Source organism: Halichoeres trimaculatus, unplaced genomic scaffold, assembly GCF_033239565.1.
Source record: "Halichoeres trimaculatus isolate MK-OKI-2021-1 unplaced genomic scaffold, fHalTri1.1 fHalTri1_scaffold_18, whole genome shotgun sequence".
In the NCBI taxonomy this organism is placed as follows: domain Eukaryota; kingdom Metazoa; phylum Chordata; class Actinopteri; order Labriformes; family Labridae; genus Halichoeres; species Halichoeres trimaculatus.
The window spans coordinates 16,594,805-16,612,163 of record NW_027437196.1 but is presented as its reverse complement, the minus strand read 5'-3'; the positions used below and the strand labels follow the sequence as shown (position 1 = coordinate 16,612,163).

Sequence of the window (17,359 nt, the reverse complement as noted above, 5' to 3'; positions counted from 1 at the left end):
TCAAGTTTTTAATTGATTTTTTAAATCAGATTTGTGGGAAAAATCATGCCTCTTCTGTACTCCTGAACCAAAGCCCCGGAATAAAGAGATAGACAACAGAAGCTCAATATCTTTGTGAACAAGTGGTTCATGGAGCCCTAAAGTAGTCCCGAAAGTGTTTGGCAGGTTATTTACATGCCTTGCTTCAGTATTACAGAGAACAATCCAACTCAGATGATAAAATGTGATTCAAGTAGGATTAAAATATGCCTTTGTTGTCAGCAGTTAAGTCAATGGGGACCTCAACTCCACTGCTGTGTGGGGAATAGAAATCCAGCAACTGAAGCTTAGAGGAAGGTGAAAACAACAGCCGACAACAGTAAGGGTCCTGAGCAAAGGCTAAAATCACTACCTCATTTGTCGTCATAGTTACAACATAACAATTACCTCTGTGTCATCAATACACCTGAACATGCAAGCTATTTTGCACTTTGCACTGTTTTACACTGACTGAAGGGCTTTTGCAATTTCATTGCACTTGTTGCAATGACAAATAAAGTTCTATTCTATTTTATTCTAAAAAAAATAATTAAAGAGAAAAAAACTCTTGTTTAAAAGCTCTGAGTGTGAGTTATTGAGGATGTCGTTGCATGCAGCGGCAAACAGTTGCAGATTAGAAAGTATTTATTGATAATTAAGGCACAATGGTACATCGGCTAAAGTGAATGGCCGGTTTGACAAGACAATATTAAACAGTGAAGACTTTCATGGCTTGTCAGTGCAGGGCAGTAGTGTCTTGAGGTGATGTGTGGGGTTAAAAAAAATCTTGTTTAAAGATAGTGGGATTTGTGAGATACTTTTAACAGTCAAGGTTATACAAATATGTTTGTTTTGACTTAAGTATGAGAATAACTTCATGCACCAATGATTTAGAGGACGCTTCAAATATTCTAGTGTATACAAAGCTATTCCACTGTTTAAACCTCTGTTAAGTCTGCATGTATACATTACCATATGCACCCAATGGTGTGAATTCCTTCATCAGGAATATCAGCTTATTGACAAAATATGTTTCAGTGTGCAATTAACAGTTCCGATCAATACAAGCTGAAAGTTAAGATGGTGGCATCATACAATACTCAGCTGTTCAGAGGTACCTCAGTGACGTCTGCCCCAGCCATCAGTGTGTGTGCATTTGTGTGTGTGTGATGTACTCACTCAGTCTGGCTCCACTCAGGCTCACTCAGTTTGATTTCAAACTTCTTAAGTAACATGCAGTTTGACTATCCACACAGAATCAAAAACACTATCATGTCTTAAATCCCAACACTTTGAGCAGAGAACTGCATATCTAGGACCTCATCATATACACCCCACTACAGCTGCTGTGCAAAAAGAGTTAAGGCCCCTTTAGTTGAATGCAATGCATTCCTAATGTAAAAACCAAAACAGAGAACAACCAACCTGAATTGCTACATTTTCAGTGCATAAGCACCACATGCAGTAACTTTTAATGCTCTTAACCTGCAGACTTCTGAACACCCCTTTTCTGACTTAGAATTTCATGCTGTGAGAGGCAGATTTAGATGTTTATATGAGCCTGAAGGACACTGAGAATGTCTTCAGTCATAACAATAAGGATGTGCTAAGCATGACGATCCTGTCAGTACATTTTTGGCTTGAAAACACTTTGTTCACATTAATGCTTTCCCCTAGTTAAGGAGATCAGTCTTCTTCCAGTTGAGTTGCATATTTCCATCTACAACTTGACCACTCAGAAGGTCTTCAGTGGCAGTTCTGACATTTAGGGTGGCATTTCTGGTTATTGATGTTGCAGCGACATCCACCACTGGTATCTCCAGGACCCTTTAACAAAATCAACATGAGAGAGGTCAAACTTCTCAGAACCACACTTTGTACTTTGCGCCTTAATAATGGTCATACATTAATTCCCATTGGTTTTGATAGTTTAAAACCCTGAGATGGAGTCAGTAAACAAATAAACAATATAAAATGAAAGACGATGGGAGATGTGGGTTTTACTCTTACCTTCGGCCCCCAGCGTGGTCCTCTGGTTACCCAACAGATCTCAGTTTGACAGACAGTGCAGCGCAGCCAATCACATCCACCCCTCTTCTGTACAATGATGCCACACTGAGGACAGTGCATTGCCTCGCCTGACTGCACAAGAGTCTGTTTGAGAGACACAGGAACAAAGATGCAGAGGAAAGAAGGGAAGAAGAAAAGAATGTGAAGAATATCTCGGTGGTAGCTAGATTGGGTATGCTGTGGTTTTACTTACTCAAGTGTTTATCACATCTCACCTTCAGTAAATGTGTTGTACGCCTGGCTTCAGAGTCATTTTTAGCTCGAACTGCAAGATCATCCTGGTACTGCTTACAGTTCATTCCCTCATGGATGGCCTGTGAGGTAGAGAAAGGATATGACTTGTTTAGCTAATATGTTTTGTTAAACCCAGTGAATCGACACTTCTGACCATGCACTCATGGTGCTTAAAGGCACAAAGAAAACATGTGACTTCTCTGAAATCTGGAGGACTACATGTGCATCATGATTTTGCTTCGACTAATTAATTTATGTACAGTTTCATCTGCTTACAATGAGGAGGATTTCCTGATGAAATAAGGAAATGAAGTAAATAATTAGCATCATCTCATGTGTCTATATTATACATACTTCATACCTTACAAATTAGACAGTTGTGCTTCCTGCAGACAGGACAGTGGAAAACATTGACTGTGTCCTCGTACACACACCAGCCCAGGCAGTCTGGTGTGGCACAGTGGTAGCTGCCCTCGCATCGAGACTCTGCCACAGACAGACCTCTTTGCAGCCAGCGCTCATACTCCTCTGCTGGAACCAACTATAGGGGGCAAAATGTGGAGGGCTAGTCAATCCACATAAGCAGGTATTAGTCTGGTTTGTTGACAAAACGGATCAAACTTCTGTATTAAGCAGTTGTAACTCACAGCTCTGATCTCCCTTTCCTGCAGTGAGGAGGTACAGGAATACGTGTCATCTCTGTAGGGACAGGCAACCTCTGGCTCCTCACTCAGCATGATGACTGAGCGCAAGCACTCTCTGGGGGAAGAACACACCCAAACATGCAGATGCAGAAGGTCACAATCACAAAACTACCTGTATTCTGTTAGCAAGTGGCAGAGCTTCCTGCCCTTGGCTCTGACCCTCTTCTTGTACCTGCAGAAGCAGTGCAGACACTCCCTCAGCAGGACGCCTTCTCCTGGTTGCAGATCCACATAGCAGATCCTGCAGTCCACAAGCTCGGGGTTTGGCAGCAGGTCTTGGTTGTCCATCATCACAAGCCGAGCGAAGTTCTCCCTCCGTTCCGCCTCTTTTGCCTGGCACAGGATGATGCGTTGTTGGGAGAATTAAAGTGATAGTCTGTTAGTTTTATCCTTTACTATCCAAGAAAGGGGCTAAACTGAAGTGAAAGCATCAGAAGTACTGTTGACTAAACCTAAGCATTTCAACTAGGTTACGGCATACAGACACATATTGCATTTAAACATTTCATTTAAATGTTTTAGTGTTCTTTTTAAAGACAAAAAGGTATTTTTTTACCTTTACCTTTTTGTCTTTAAAAAGAACACTAAAACACTTAAGATTTCTAAGAAGACAAGATGAATCTAATCAGTAACATTTCATTTAAATCCATTTCACAGAGTATACAATATGTACAAACATATAATCTCAAATAAACATCAACAAGGCATGTCCATTCAGTCTGGTGGCAAACTTTATATGTAAGTATTCAGTAATATGCTACATGATGCTTACAGTAACAGATTTATGGGTCAAGCCTTCACTAAACTTATCATCAAGGTTTAAATCCTATGATTTATACATAATATCTATGACAGGGAGCTTGTACCATGAAGTGATGACTCGCCAGTGGTTCCAGGCTTTATTCAAATTCTAGTTACCCTCCTTTTATGCAGATCAAATTTAGAGGATAAGATCAACAATAACAATATAAAAAAAGCGCCATGAGTCCTACAGGATCCCAAGAGGGTCTACAATTAAATGACAAATCAAGGATTGTTAAATATTTTTGCACAGAAGCAGAACACCAAACCTTTACCATGTTTAAACCATTTTCTCTTTATTATAAACAACATATTAACATTTAAAACCGCATTTAAATTACACAAACATGATTTCTTTACTGACAGGACTCATAATGGTGCTAACGCTTTTACCATTACTTAATTGCTGGGAGTAATGAGAACTATAATCTACACAGGACGTTAGCAACATGAGAAGTCTAGATCTGGACTCTTTATTTGCATTTTTCATTCAGGGTACTTCATCATTATACTAATAATACTCTAATATTCATAATTTACCCCAATTAATTTTTCAGACAGTCTTAATTCATATTTTGGAAGGGTCTGTTGCTTCCTGTAATATGATTTCTAACCATCTGTCTCACAGTACGCAAAAGACAGTCAGAATAAGGCTAAGTGATGCTTCATTGCCTTCAGAATAAAAGCACCAGGACCAAAACTGCAGGGTATTAATGTGACAAAAGAAGAATCTAAATCGACTAATAAACTTTTGAAAGTCTATGCTGGCATTTGTTATCATACAGTTCATTCCATGTAGGAAATCAACAGCTTGCAAAATCCATAACCGTGCCATTTAATCATTTGGCATCAGTGGTGTCAGTGCATTTCAAATGTGCTCTTTAACCTACATTCAACTTCAGGTGGGAAAAAAAGACTCACATGCAGAAAACTCCAGCATCTTGATGTACATACAGACACTGTGCACAATGATTCCTTAAATGTTCTGCGAGTGAGTGTCTCATTAGTGCAATAAAAAGGGATCTAACTCTGAATGAAGCAGAAACAAATGTGTGTGTATATGTCCCTGTGTCTGTGTGTGTTCAGTAGTCCTGGTCCAGGTTATACAGGAGTGAGTTGTTTTGAGCCCCAGCACTTCTCAGCACCTCTCTTCTCCCTTTCTCCTTCAAAAAAATAGAGACAGAAGAGAAGAGAGTCAACCTGAGAGAGTGTGAAGTTAAAAAAATCAAAAGTCAGCTTCTAATGATTTGATGATTTTTTCTCTGATAGAACTGCCCAATCCTGAGTCCTCTGTATCTTTTAAACAAATAGCATGAGATTAAAGCTTGCTGCTGGAAGCTGTTATGTGATGATCATCCAATTGAGTGCCAAACAAGGTGCCTGATGATGATGATGATATAGGACTGTGGGAGGATGGTGTTCATGTTGCTGCTTGAGTGGCTTTATTTTACATACCTGCTGGTATTGTCGGATTGCTTCCTTCTCCTTCTGGATCCGTCTTAGTTCAAGGGCATCAGGCCTGTAGCCTCCTGGGACGATGTAGCTCTCAGGACGGTTTGTGCTGCAGATCTCACAGCCCGGTCGTGTTGGTTTGTTAATGTAAGTGCAAGAAGGGCAGGACCAACCCTGAGACACAGAGAAGAGTGTGATTCCTTGGTTTGTTGTCCACTTTTAATCTAACTAAAGTGTGTGGACATCAAACAGTCTTATGATCAAAGCATCATAACTGTTGTCTGGTACCTGGGTGGGGGCTGAGTTTGGGCTCAGTGCTTCAGTGAGCTGGGGCATCTCTAGGTTTATGAGATCTCTGATCTCACTGATGTTCCCTCTGTCTGACCCACCTGACACATCAGAATAAAATGATTATCAGCAATAACCAAAACCTGTAAGTGCAGATGTGCTCTTTAAGCTTATAGTTGGTTCACTGCGTGTGTTGAGGTGTATTGACTTCAATCTATGTGATGTGAAAGTGCAAAATAATTATTTGACAGAAGTGAGAAATGTCTGATCTACTGAGCTACTTCATTTCATACATTAAACCCTGTCAGAAACATTAGACACAGGATAAGTGGTTAATCTCTCAAAGTGCAGCTAATCTAGAATGACCTGACTGCATAAGAAAATAAGAGAACAGCATCAGCACCTGGTTTTTCTGACAGTACATTGCAGAGCACTGCTTTTATTTTTTCTGGCATAGCTTTTCTTGAAAGGGAAGAGAAATCTTTGGCTACTACCTCCTCTCACTGTAAGTTTCTGCTTTATTAACAATGTGTGCACATCTCTGTACCTGGTATTTACAGTTCATGACTAGATTTGATTGTTTTGTTAAACTTGTTGGAAACTACTCTACCCCTGCTTTAATTAGGGATGCACGATATTATCGGCACAATATCGGTATCAGCAGATAAAGCTTAAAAACACATTTAGCGGTATCGGCAGATATGAAAATTTCTGCCGTTATGCACAACCGATAAGGTGCTATTCAGTTAGGATTATTATTATTTTCCATCTGAAAAATAAGCTCCTTAAATAAAATGTAGCACTTCATTTATTTGCACTGCAGAGCTCTGTGTCTGTCACCAGGTTGTTACAGTAGCTCTAAAATAATCAAATGCAACTTGGTTATGTTTAAAAATGCATTGTACATTTAAAGTTCATGTGATCTAAAGAAATTATTTTTCTGTATTTCGATACTGAATGTCTTGAGTTTGAACAAATAATACATTTCTTATTTATGGTAAAATCAAATGTTTTTGTCTTGTTTTATGTGTGTTTCAACAGCTGTCTGTCAACAAACAAATAAGACCGTCCCAATAAGGGTAACATATAAATTCCAGTACAGGATAGACTTATCTTTCTTTACAGTGAAAAACAAACAAACTTGTGATTATGGGTATGGGTATGGGTATGGGTATGGGCCAAAAGGGGTTTCGAAATATCGGCATATCGGATATCGGCAAAAATCCAATATCGTGCATCCCTAGCTTTAATGTGTGACTGCCTGAGGCTCAACACTAACAGGTAAAATATTTCCTGTGCTTCAAAGCAAGTGTGCCCAAGTATCTTTGAACAATCCTGCTGACACTCACCACTGTTGCTGCTTGCATACAGTCTAGGAGGCAGGGTGTTGTAAGGCCTCCTGTCCAGAGATGAGGGGCCGTTTGAAGAGGTAGAAGGGAGAGGCGGGGAGGAAGCAGACAGAGACAGAGGACCAAGGAGTAGAGCACATTCCTGGTCCCGCTGCAAGGTTTGGGGTGTGAGGCGAGCGTGACGTGCTGAGAGGAGGTACAAAAAGGCAGTGTGACCGTCCTGATGAACTCCATATGAGGCAAGGGAGCGATGGTCAGTGCACAGACACTGACCAATCACCCAACGCTGCACGCGAGGGTGAAAGCCGTACTCTAGAAACATCTGAAATGAAGGATAGAGGAGAGTAAGAGACAGAAGTGACATCTGAACACTTCACGCACACTGGTATTAATTCTTTTAAACATCATCATCAATTTTCAAACTTACCTGTTGTTTCAGCGCTGCAGTAGTCATGTGTGGGAAAACTTTCACAGTAACACAACAGGAAGAAGAAGAATCCTCAACAACAACAGTCAGGCTGTTGTGAGGAAATAAACACAAGCACATATCGTGTCAGTCTATCTTCTATCTTGGCTAACGTTTTTAACTATAGTGATAATGATAATGATGCCCCTACTTGATTTCAGTGTCTTCATAATCCCTAGCTGACAGCTGAATCTTGAGTGAAGCATGTTGTCTGGCAAGCGTTGCAGCATAGACAGCAGCAGACTGTATGTCACCTGCTTCTATGGCTCGGGTCAGATCGATGCAGGTGTCCTCTACACACACACACACACACATACACAAGGAAACAGACAACACCACTCAGGTGAGGTATGGCCAGGTGTGTGCAGAGGATGCTGCCATTCCTTTTAGCCACTAGTGGGCTAACAATGAATCAATGAATGAATATAATGAATTAATACAATGAATGGAGGAATGGCTGAATTAGTTGCATCATACTGAACAAAACCCCCAGAAATGTCTCATTTTGGACAAGCGTTAAGTATGCATACCTTTCTGTTGCAAAACTAAGGTATTCCAAACATCAGTGCCTTCACGTGGCTGCTGTGGTTCATGATCTTGAGGGATGACTGGTAAAGAGAAATGTTGGAGAGGAGTAAATAAGATCAAGAGGTAAACAAAAAAATGGAAATACAATGAGATCTACAATACTGCTTGTATACCAATCTAAAAAAGTGACATAAAAATGACTCATATATGTTTTTTGTATCAGATCTCTTTTTTTTTATTAGTTGAATGACTTCATAAAATGTGTGACCTGTAAATCACATCCACTCTGAAAATTCCCTGTATGCATCCAACACCAGCTCTAAATAATCTTGAAATGATCCTTCAAGAGATTTTTGCAGTGTACTCGTATATGGCAGTGAATAAGACAAATGTCATAATAATGTTTGTGGTCACAAACGTAAATGATTATCGGTTCATGTTTAATTATGTACATTTTTTAAACAAAAAATCATGCTAAATGGTTCAAAATCTGAGTGAAAAGGGAAAATATGTGATATAGCATTGAACAAATGATTGAAATCCCCTTTGGAGCCAAAATACGGGCTTTGGTTACAGTGGTTAAAAGTGACGTCAGTGATGCAACAAGCTGTGGGCAGAGGAATGAAGAGATCCTTTGTCCAAATGTCGAGCCTAATTGATATTTGTAGTTCTGGAAAGACTCACAGTACCCTGTTTACATCTCAGTTCTTACCCTTTTGTTTGCATAATGTTGTTTTCTTATGAGTTTGGACTCACCTCTGTGGGCTTCTCTCAGAGAGGACATCACCACTGTAGCCCACTCCTGGGCCTCCTGCTCACAGCGAAAGTTGAAGCTGATTCGTTCATGAGGAGGAGCCACCAGACTCAGTTCGTGACACTTTGGGGATTTCACTTCATAGTTTATCATCCTCAAATCAAACTCAGCTACAGACTAGAAGGGGGGAGAAACAGCAGTGACATGAGTAAATAGGAAATGACATCTAGCATTGTTGAACAACACCTCACAATCACTTTCTTTATGTGTTTTGGTTAAGTACATCTTATTCTCATACTGAAATACATATGCACTTTAGAGATTTAGAGAGGAGAAAATATTAAAATGACAAGATACACTTTAATTATCTTGTTTTTAAAATTATGTTCCAGAAAAATTAGTACTTTCTGGTACTGAGGGGTGTTTCTGAAAAACTTAAGGATAAGTTCCAGGACTACATACTTGATATTTGATCAATGTAATGCAATAAAAACAATGCCTCAAATAATGTCGGTAAAATTAGAGGCATGACAACTTTTGCAAGCTCTGGAGAATAATAATTCTGTGATAAACATATCTGAACTAGACTGTTACCTAGAGTAGCCTATTAACAGTTTTAACGTTATAAATGAATGAAGGCCCATATGCACAGAAGTGTCACTATCACAAAAGTATTAAATAAGACCTAGCTAAGTGTTATATAATATTCCACCAAAGTCAGCACAAAGAGTCTTTCCTCAAACACTTTTTAATGCAGTGGGTTTTCCCCACTGAAACACACACCACAACAACCCCACATGTCTGACTCCCATGAACTCACCACACTCTGGCCAGTCCCGCTGCAGTCTTGGAGCGACAGCCGGAATTCCCCGGATTTCCCCGGGTCCATGCTGAGCTGCAGGCGGAGTGACTCATCACCTGCTCCCGGAAGACACAGTGGCCGAATACCCGAATGGCAAACCGACACCCGAACCGACATGAGGACGGTTTGACAGCGAGGCTGTGACGGTGAAGCCCCATAGTGACCAGGGAGGGCGGCAGACTGGTCCGATGTGAAGCCAGGGGTGTGAGTCCAACCGCCTGAACTCAACGACATCCTAACACACTCATGTAGAAGACATACAGAAAAACACGGGGTCCGTGTTGTTTGACTCAAGCGCCGTCCCCTGCTTTCGAGTTAAATGTCCTTTCACGGCATTTCCAACATTACTCTTCTCAAGAACATCTACAATGACAACAGGAAGTAAGTGCGTGACATTAAAATCTGACGACCGTTTGAACTGACTTCCATAAAGTGCAGACGAAGCTAAAGGTTTCACTTCTCTCTTCTTCTGTTTTCGCGGATACGTCGTCACAGATGATTCTGCCGTCCTATTGTGACCTAAAAGCCATACACTCCAGTCTTCGGTACATCCAAACCCGAATCTCTCCAAAGTTGTTGACGATAGTTTGACACACTAGTGTTGTTGATGCGTAGACTCCTCGCCTCGAGTTGCGCATGCGCTGACAGTCCAATGACGCAAGCTCTTGTAATATTCATGAGGGTTGTGTCTTAAATTAGAATTTATATCAAACAAGCTTGGCTTGCACATGATCCCCCTCCCCACAGAATTTAACACTGTTCATTGATAAATAACTGTCTCCTAAAATGATTGTTTCAAGACCAGCTCTCCAACACAGCGCAGTTAAAGCTATTTGGACGACATTTGCAGAGTCACCTATTCTCCCATTACACCACAGAGGGGCAGCAAAGCATCAAATATAAAACATTACATTTCTCCTAATTCTGATCCATCCCATTTATACTTTAAATTCAGTTAAGCCATGCATATATAAAGCCTGCCAGTAATTATAAGTTGTTGTAGTACTATTCTCACTGGGGCCATACCTTGCTTTTAATATGTTAGGACAGAGGTCTTCAACGTTTTTTAGACAAAGGATCCCCAAACTGATAAAGAGACAGAGCAGGTACCCTTTGTATACATTGTACCTGTATGCAGTTTGAGAGAGAGATGCTGTTTTGCAAGACAACATCTTTGGCCTCCATTTATCCATGAGTGAAATTTGAAATGTTTGGTAATAATTATTTGAAAATATGAAAAAAAAAATCCCTGAACAACCAAAAATGTCATGGACCCCCTGCAGTACCTCCATGGACCTCCCAGGGGCTACCGACCTCCTGTTGAAGATATCTGTCTTGGGACAAGACCAGTCATAAAAAAGTGCATGTATCCATCTATCTACAGTGCTTAACAAATTTATCAACCACTATCCAGTGTGAGATGTTTGCCCCCATGCTCTAAATTAACGATATATTTCTAATTAAAAAACTTTTTGTTTTTTTAAAAAATTTTATTTATGTATGCATGTATGTATGTATGTATGTATGTATGTATGTATGTATGTATGTATTTATTTATTAGTTTTTTTTTTTAATGTTTCTGTTAGGGTTCTGCAACCTACCAGTTTGTGCAAGCTCTTCAATCAAAATGTGACTTTAATGCTATAGTTACTATTATATATACATTTTCAAATGTACCGTTTTACAAGAAGTACAGAGGAAATTCACACACTTTCTTTTTCTTTCTTTGACTGATATCAAGATATCTAGAATTTACTACAGTAAAAAATAATTCTGTCACTGCTGAAAAGGGACCAGCGCTGATGATGGCTACAGTGATATCTTCCTTCTTTCTGAATGACCGCAAAATTAGTGGGGGTTGATTGCTTACAGTATTCATATTGAGATAGTTCAAGTCATAATTGGACATCCAAACTCTGATACAGAAGTAATGGATCATGTCATCTCTGTGTCTGGAGAGGAGTATCTGTAACAAATTGGTCTTGCTCATCAACGATTACATGACCTTGACGACCCAGGTGGGACTTGAACCCACAATCCCCAGCTCCGGAGGCTGGTGCCTTATCCATTAGGCCACTGGGCCCTGATTTATGGAGTTTTTTTTTTTTTTTTCCCTGGGATACAAGTTTTGCTGTTTTTTTTCATCCACTTCAGGTCATTTGTGAAATGATAAAAACATTTTTTCCACAACACAAGGTAAACATTTAGACAATTTGTTTACTCTTCTTCGCAGATTGTATTTGTCATTCATTCAAGCCAATTGAATTGATTCTATGCTATAAATACTCCTGGCACAGCATGTCTGTGTTGTCTGCCACAGGAAAATTATTCCTACAACACCCAACTTCTCCAGAACTTCCCACATATGCTTCACAAAGATCTCATACCAAAACAACTGAGGCATATAGTCAGATCTGACAAATTACGGAGTTTGTGTGGGATAATTTCAAGGATGAAAATGTACTACCTATATTCCAAGTCCCTCAGTCAAGCAAGAGTTCTTCTCAACCTGGAGGTAAAACGCATACAACCGTTAGCCGTTGACCAGATATACTTGTTGAATGCTATCAATGTTGCATTTGAGGACATCACTGGTGGCCACACAAGGAGACTTTTTTTCTGGTGTGTTGTATAGGGTATGGGGCAATATAACATGTGATGTTGATATTGATGAAAACCTTATGATGGACAAACAATGTTAACATGGATGATTCTCATATGAAAAGAAATGTTTTGGAAGTCTTACTAACTTTTGCAAACTGAAAAAATGAGCCAATGTATTTTCAGTGATCAAACTAATGTATTTTTGTTGGATGATTAACCTCTTCTGAATTACTGATTCACTAAGTGCAGCTCTGTGATCTCTGTGAATGAAATTACTCATTTTGCTGCACTCGTTCTTTGTATAAAGTCAATTAATTAATCTTAAAAGCAAAGCTCTTTTGTATCCTGTAATTACTCAGGTGTGTGTTGAGTGTATTGGAGCAAAGACACCTGATAAAGCAACAAAAAACAAAGACTCTACTTACCACTGACTTCTCATTTAAAACCCCTTTCAAAGCAGAGGGCCAACCAAAACAATCAATTGATGTCCTGACCCACACACTCTGTGGGTCACGAATTACGAGGCAATTAACAAAATGAACAGTATCACGCAAGGGCAATGATTTAACCCACAGAGCTTAAACAGCTCAAGCTGTTAATCTTTCAGCAAGCAGGGTTTCCTCAATCGATAACACATTTCTCTGAGCACTCGAGAACCACACAACCCAGCATACACCTGCTATACATCAGATAACAAAGCTATGGGACTGTTTTAATGAATGAAACACTGTATACAGTTTCTCTCCTGGCTCGTGCGGTCTCTATCTCTCATGAATGTCCTTCACAAGTGAAACGAGACAGGAAGTTAAGGCAGGTACGTCATGCTGTGACTTGACTGCTGATCCTCTGAGCCTCCATTCACAGAAGGACAGACGACACAGGCGAGATGAAGCCATTCAATCAGGGGCTGATGAGAACATGATGTTATCGTTTGAAGAGGAGGGACCAGATGTGAGTCAGAGGCACTGAAGTAACATAAAAGACCTTTCTCTGGTGATGCCAACCAAGGCAGACTACCTTTTGATTAATTATGGATATTTTAATGGATTTTTAGCACTTACTTTTGAAATTCAGTAAAAGGGAAGTTAAAAATATTTTCCTCTTAGATTTAAACTCAGACAGAGAGAGTGACTTGCATTTAAGGTCACTGGGCGAACATTTACATTTCTCTGAACCTGTGAATAAGTAGCCCCAAACGGCCTTAAAACTTGTCCAATTGTTGTATATAATGATTTTATATTGCACTGTAGAATCTTTCTTGAAACCACTTTATTAGACAAGGGTTATTTGATTTTTTGTTGTTGTCACAAAATGGTAGGTCAGGGGCAAAGCCACAGGGGGGACCAGGGGTGGAACAGGCCTCCTTTAAATCTGATTAGTCGCCATCAAATCCCAAATTATGGCCAGCAGCTTGCCTTGTCAGAGGCCAGACTGTGAAAAATGTGGAAAACAACTGCTGTGTTGGAACAATTAAGAACAAGCTCAGGCCTTTTTTTCAAATATGCAGCTTTGCAGACAATTCTTGAAAGGTAGGGTCTGCAGGAATTTTCATTACTTGTTAGTAAACAGAAATTCAAACTTAGCCCCTCCTCCTTGGCTCAGTGCCAGCAGCAGCCCACAACCACAGCCTCCAACTGAAGTTACATGAACTCACTCAAGAGCTGTGCAACTGATTTGGCATGTTAGCACAAGCTAATCCCTGGGTTATTTGACACATACCTACTCAGTAGCAAGCAAACTTGGTCGCTTTTTGTCCCAAGCTGCTCCAAGTGCCCAAAAGGGACTAAGTCGAGCCAAGCTTCATCCTTGTTTACTTAAAAGCTTTATCTGTTTGGCTTTTCGTTTTACTTTGGTTGTATCTTTCTCTCTCCGTGCTGAGTCCACTACCATAATAGCTCAGGATAGCTTCCTCCACTCGCTAATCAACACACAAAGTCACTTGCGCGCTGGGCGCTCTGTGGTTAGCTGACGTAACCATGATTACTCTCTTCCCAGAAACGTCCTGATACAACCAAAACAGGTGTCGGAGAGGGTTTGAGATTTCATTTTAGGCGCCAACGTGCTAACTGTTTTGATATATGTGCAGAAACAACACATCAGTGTTTAGTGAACTCATAAATGATAGTTCCTAATGAAGTAAAACTGAAAATCTTGATTCAAAAAGTGACAGGGTTGTTTTAATTAACAAGACCTGAATGACTGAAAAAATATAAGAATGCTGATTGTTCCATCAACTCCTTAGTGACCAGCCTTTAAAGCCTACATTTACTGAACGGTTTAGTGAACAGGCCTACAAGTCATGGGTGTATCTCAGCATTTGAAGAAGTATGTTTGTCTATGTGAACTGAAACAGACCAAAATTCACATTGTAGCTTTAAGCTTTTAAATAATGGATTACTTTATTCAACCCCTTTCTCCGTTTGTTGTGCATCTAAGGTTAAACTCAATGGTCACATTTGAAGCATCTCTGTCACATTATATCCTGACATTTACAGACATCCTTTTTGGCCCTAAGGTGACTTTACACCTGAGTACATCTGAGTGAGGATGTTTCCTTCAGCTTGGCCTTTTACCCATGATTCATGACTGTCACCTCTCATCATATGAGCTGACAATTGAAAACTACTCCAAGCCCCCTTCTTAAATTTTATTGTACTGTAGTTTATTGGGGGTTTTCATCTTGACATAAAATTAAAACACATTTTTTTAACTACAAAACTAAATATGTAATCAGTATTTTGATATGAGGATTTTTTTTAGATTCTCCATATTATGTTTGCTTTAAATGGAGAGAAATGCAGGTGCAGAATTTTTTTTTGCATTTGTAACTCAGTATTTGATAGGGATGACCGTTAGGGAAGTTTGTAGCTCAGAGTTTCAGAGAATACAAGGAGGTTTTATTTGTCACTTGATTGACGAGGCGCTCATCACAAAGACACCCACTGGCGGTCTAGTTCCCTGTCTGACCGACCTTTTTAAGATGTGCTGTCCCACAAATTTAAAGTTGTCCTCATGTCACTGACTTCTTGATAGACTGCTCTGATGCGTGACAGACATTAGGGGAACTCCAAGTCAGAACCTCCTTCTCCAGGGTGGGGGGAGAGAGAGATTGAGTTAAAGAGGGAGAGGAGGAATAAAGGGTGGGTTGGGGGATTGCATTCATGTAGCCTAGGATCCCTGTGTGACTGACGTTCTTGATTCATCACCCAACAACCACATGCAGTGTGGATATATAAGATGAAGCACACCTGCTCAAGGATAAACGACTTCAGACCTCCGCCAACTGACCTCAGCCTCACACCAACATTCAGGGTAAGAATCTGCCTCTTAAGATTAAAACCACTGATTATTTTTTATTGCACAGTGGGTTATTATTATTATTATTATTATTATTATTATTATTATTATTATTATTATTATATATTTTTTTAATTATGCTGATTTTGAGTGTTACATTCTTGGGTTTGTGTTAAATCATAAATTAATAACCTGAGATGAATCTGTGTAAACTTTTCTGATGATAACTAAAACAGTCTGAGTGAACAACTCTGAAAATATATTCATAACAATGAAGCTATGACTATTTGATGAACACCACTGTTAAAGCCCGTGTGACTTCAGTTTTGAAATAAAAATGTATGAAACTTTGAATGAAGTAAATCAAAAATAGTACCGCATTCTGATAGTACAGTAAAAAAAATAGTTACCTTCATTTTACTTTAGGGTGGATATTCTTTTCAGCTTTTTTCTTTTCTTTACTATTCTTTTCTTTTCTTTTCTTTTCTTTTTACCTTGTACGGTGAGTGAAACTTAACACCCCCCTTCTCCCGTCCCTCTTCTCCAGTGCCCGCAGCGACCTCACAGCATGCTGCCCGGGAGTGCGGTTGATGTCCGGCTCTGCGTCCTGACGAGCCGCTGGGTGCCCGCAGCTCTCGCGCTGCTCCTCCTCCTCTCCTTCAGCCTGAGCAGCGCTCACAGCACCACGGTGGAGCATGACTTCCACATGGTTCACAACGTCGACAACAGAAGTAAGACTTGATTTTATGACACCACTGCGTTACTTTTGTCTTTCATTCTTATCTGTAGAGATGAAAGAAGTTTGCTGGGTAGAACAGAGAGGCTAGAAGTTAAGAAGAAAGACATCTTTAGGAAGTCACGCTGTGATTGTGCTTCTCTGAGTTCACTCTGGGCTTATTTTTTGGTGTAATGGCAACTTAATTTAAACAACATTACAGTATTGATCATTGAAACTATTTGACTTAAGATTTTACCTTAAAACCCGAGTTATGTTCTGAATAGGTATCAATTTGAAAAAAATAAAAATAAAAAATCTTAGGGACACATTTATTGCTCCTAAATGTTAGTTTTTTAACCTCATCCATTTCAAGTTAACTCATAATGTTTCATTTTGTAAAATTATTTTGTAACATTATATTGTAAATACACTTTATTTTATGCAGTATTTAAATATGTCTAAAATGTGTTACTTTTATTGATATTTTTATTGTACAGAGGTTGAAGGCTAAATATTTTGTTACTTAACTGTTTTTAAAGGGCTTAAGAAATTCACTGGGAATAAATGTATCTTAATCAATGTTAAACAGATCTCAAATAAGCTTGGAGATTTCTTTTTTTCATTTTTGGTGCATGCAGACAAGACATATCATAAACTCTAGAAAATAACGTCTGAACTGAAACTCTCTCTGAAAATGAAATCCTGTTTGGCATAACTTAAAGTGAAAGCAATGTTAGCTGTTTTCTGGTTGTTGTGCTGATGTTCTGATGAAACACTGCCTCTGGTGGGTGTTCCTGGTGTCCAGGTCCAGAGATAGACCCCTTCTGGTACGTGGGGCGCGGGGTGAGACCCATTGGGCGTTTCGGGAAGAGGCACAGCAGCGCGAGCAGTGAGGGTCTGCAGCCTGTCGTAAGGACTCTTGGTCTGCTTCTCAACAGCCTCAGGAACAAAGAGGATCTGGGAAATGTGATAGATGTAGAGGAGGGAGATTGGTTACCATGACAGCGTCTCACCCTTAGTCCATTCATGAACTCCAAGTGTCTTCATTTTTCATGAGATTATGTTCTAGCTTCTGTTTGTATGTCTCCATGATAGGATTCACTCACCGGATGTATCTGTACATATAAATGCATTCTATATTGATTAATAAACAAGGATGTTGTGAATATATCTGCGCCTGTCCAGTTTGTATTTCTGCACTGAGAAGAAACAAA

The 17,359-nt window shown here is 39.7% G+C and overlaps 2 protein-coding genes and 1 non-coding gene across 3 annotated transcripts; 1 reads left to right on the top strand and 2 right to left on the bottom strand.

Annotated features, from left to right (window-relative positions):
* Window positions 1–33: 33 nt before the first annotated feature.
* shrprbck1r (sharpin and rbck1 related) lies at window positions 34–10,156 on the bottom strand. Its single transcript, XM_074693860.1, has 14 exons — window positions 9,485–10,156; window positions 8,667–8,841; window positions 7,913–7,990; window positions 7,534–7,675; window positions 7,344–7,434; window positions 6,917–7,238; window positions 5,568–5,668; window positions 5,283–5,453; window positions 3,199–3,359; window positions 2,970–3,081; window positions 2,684–2,863; window positions 2,304–2,402; window positions 2,029–2,172; window positions 34–1,845 (listed from the first exon to the last, which is right to left on the bottom strand). Exons 1-14 carry the CDS (start codon window positions 9,758–9,760, stop codon window positions 1,765–1,767), a joined length of 2,133 nt encoding a protein of 710 aa, XP_074549961.1. The 5' UTR covers window positions 9,761–10,156; the 3' UTR covers window positions 34–1,764.
* A 1,380-nt stretch (window positions 10,157–11,536) lies between these two features.
* trnar-ccg (transfer RNA arginine (anticodon CCG)) lies at window positions 11,537–11,609 on the bottom strand. Its single transcript has one exon. It is a non-coding gene; the product is annotated as a tRNA-Arg (tRNA).
* A 3,697-nt stretch (window positions 11,610–15,306) lies between these two features.
* On the top strand, window positions 15,307–17,305 carry prlh2 (prolactin releasing hormone 2). Its single transcript, XM_074693354.1, has 3 exons — window positions 15,307–15,442; window positions 15,975–16,158; window positions 16,951–17,305. Exons 1-3 carry the CDS (start codon window positions 15,368–15,370, stop codon window positions 17,145–17,147), a joined length of 456 nt encoding a protein of 151 aa, XP_074549455.1. The 5' UTR covers window positions 15,307–15,367; the 3' UTR covers window positions 17,148–17,305.
* Window positions 17,306–17,359: the final 54 nt, after the last annotated feature.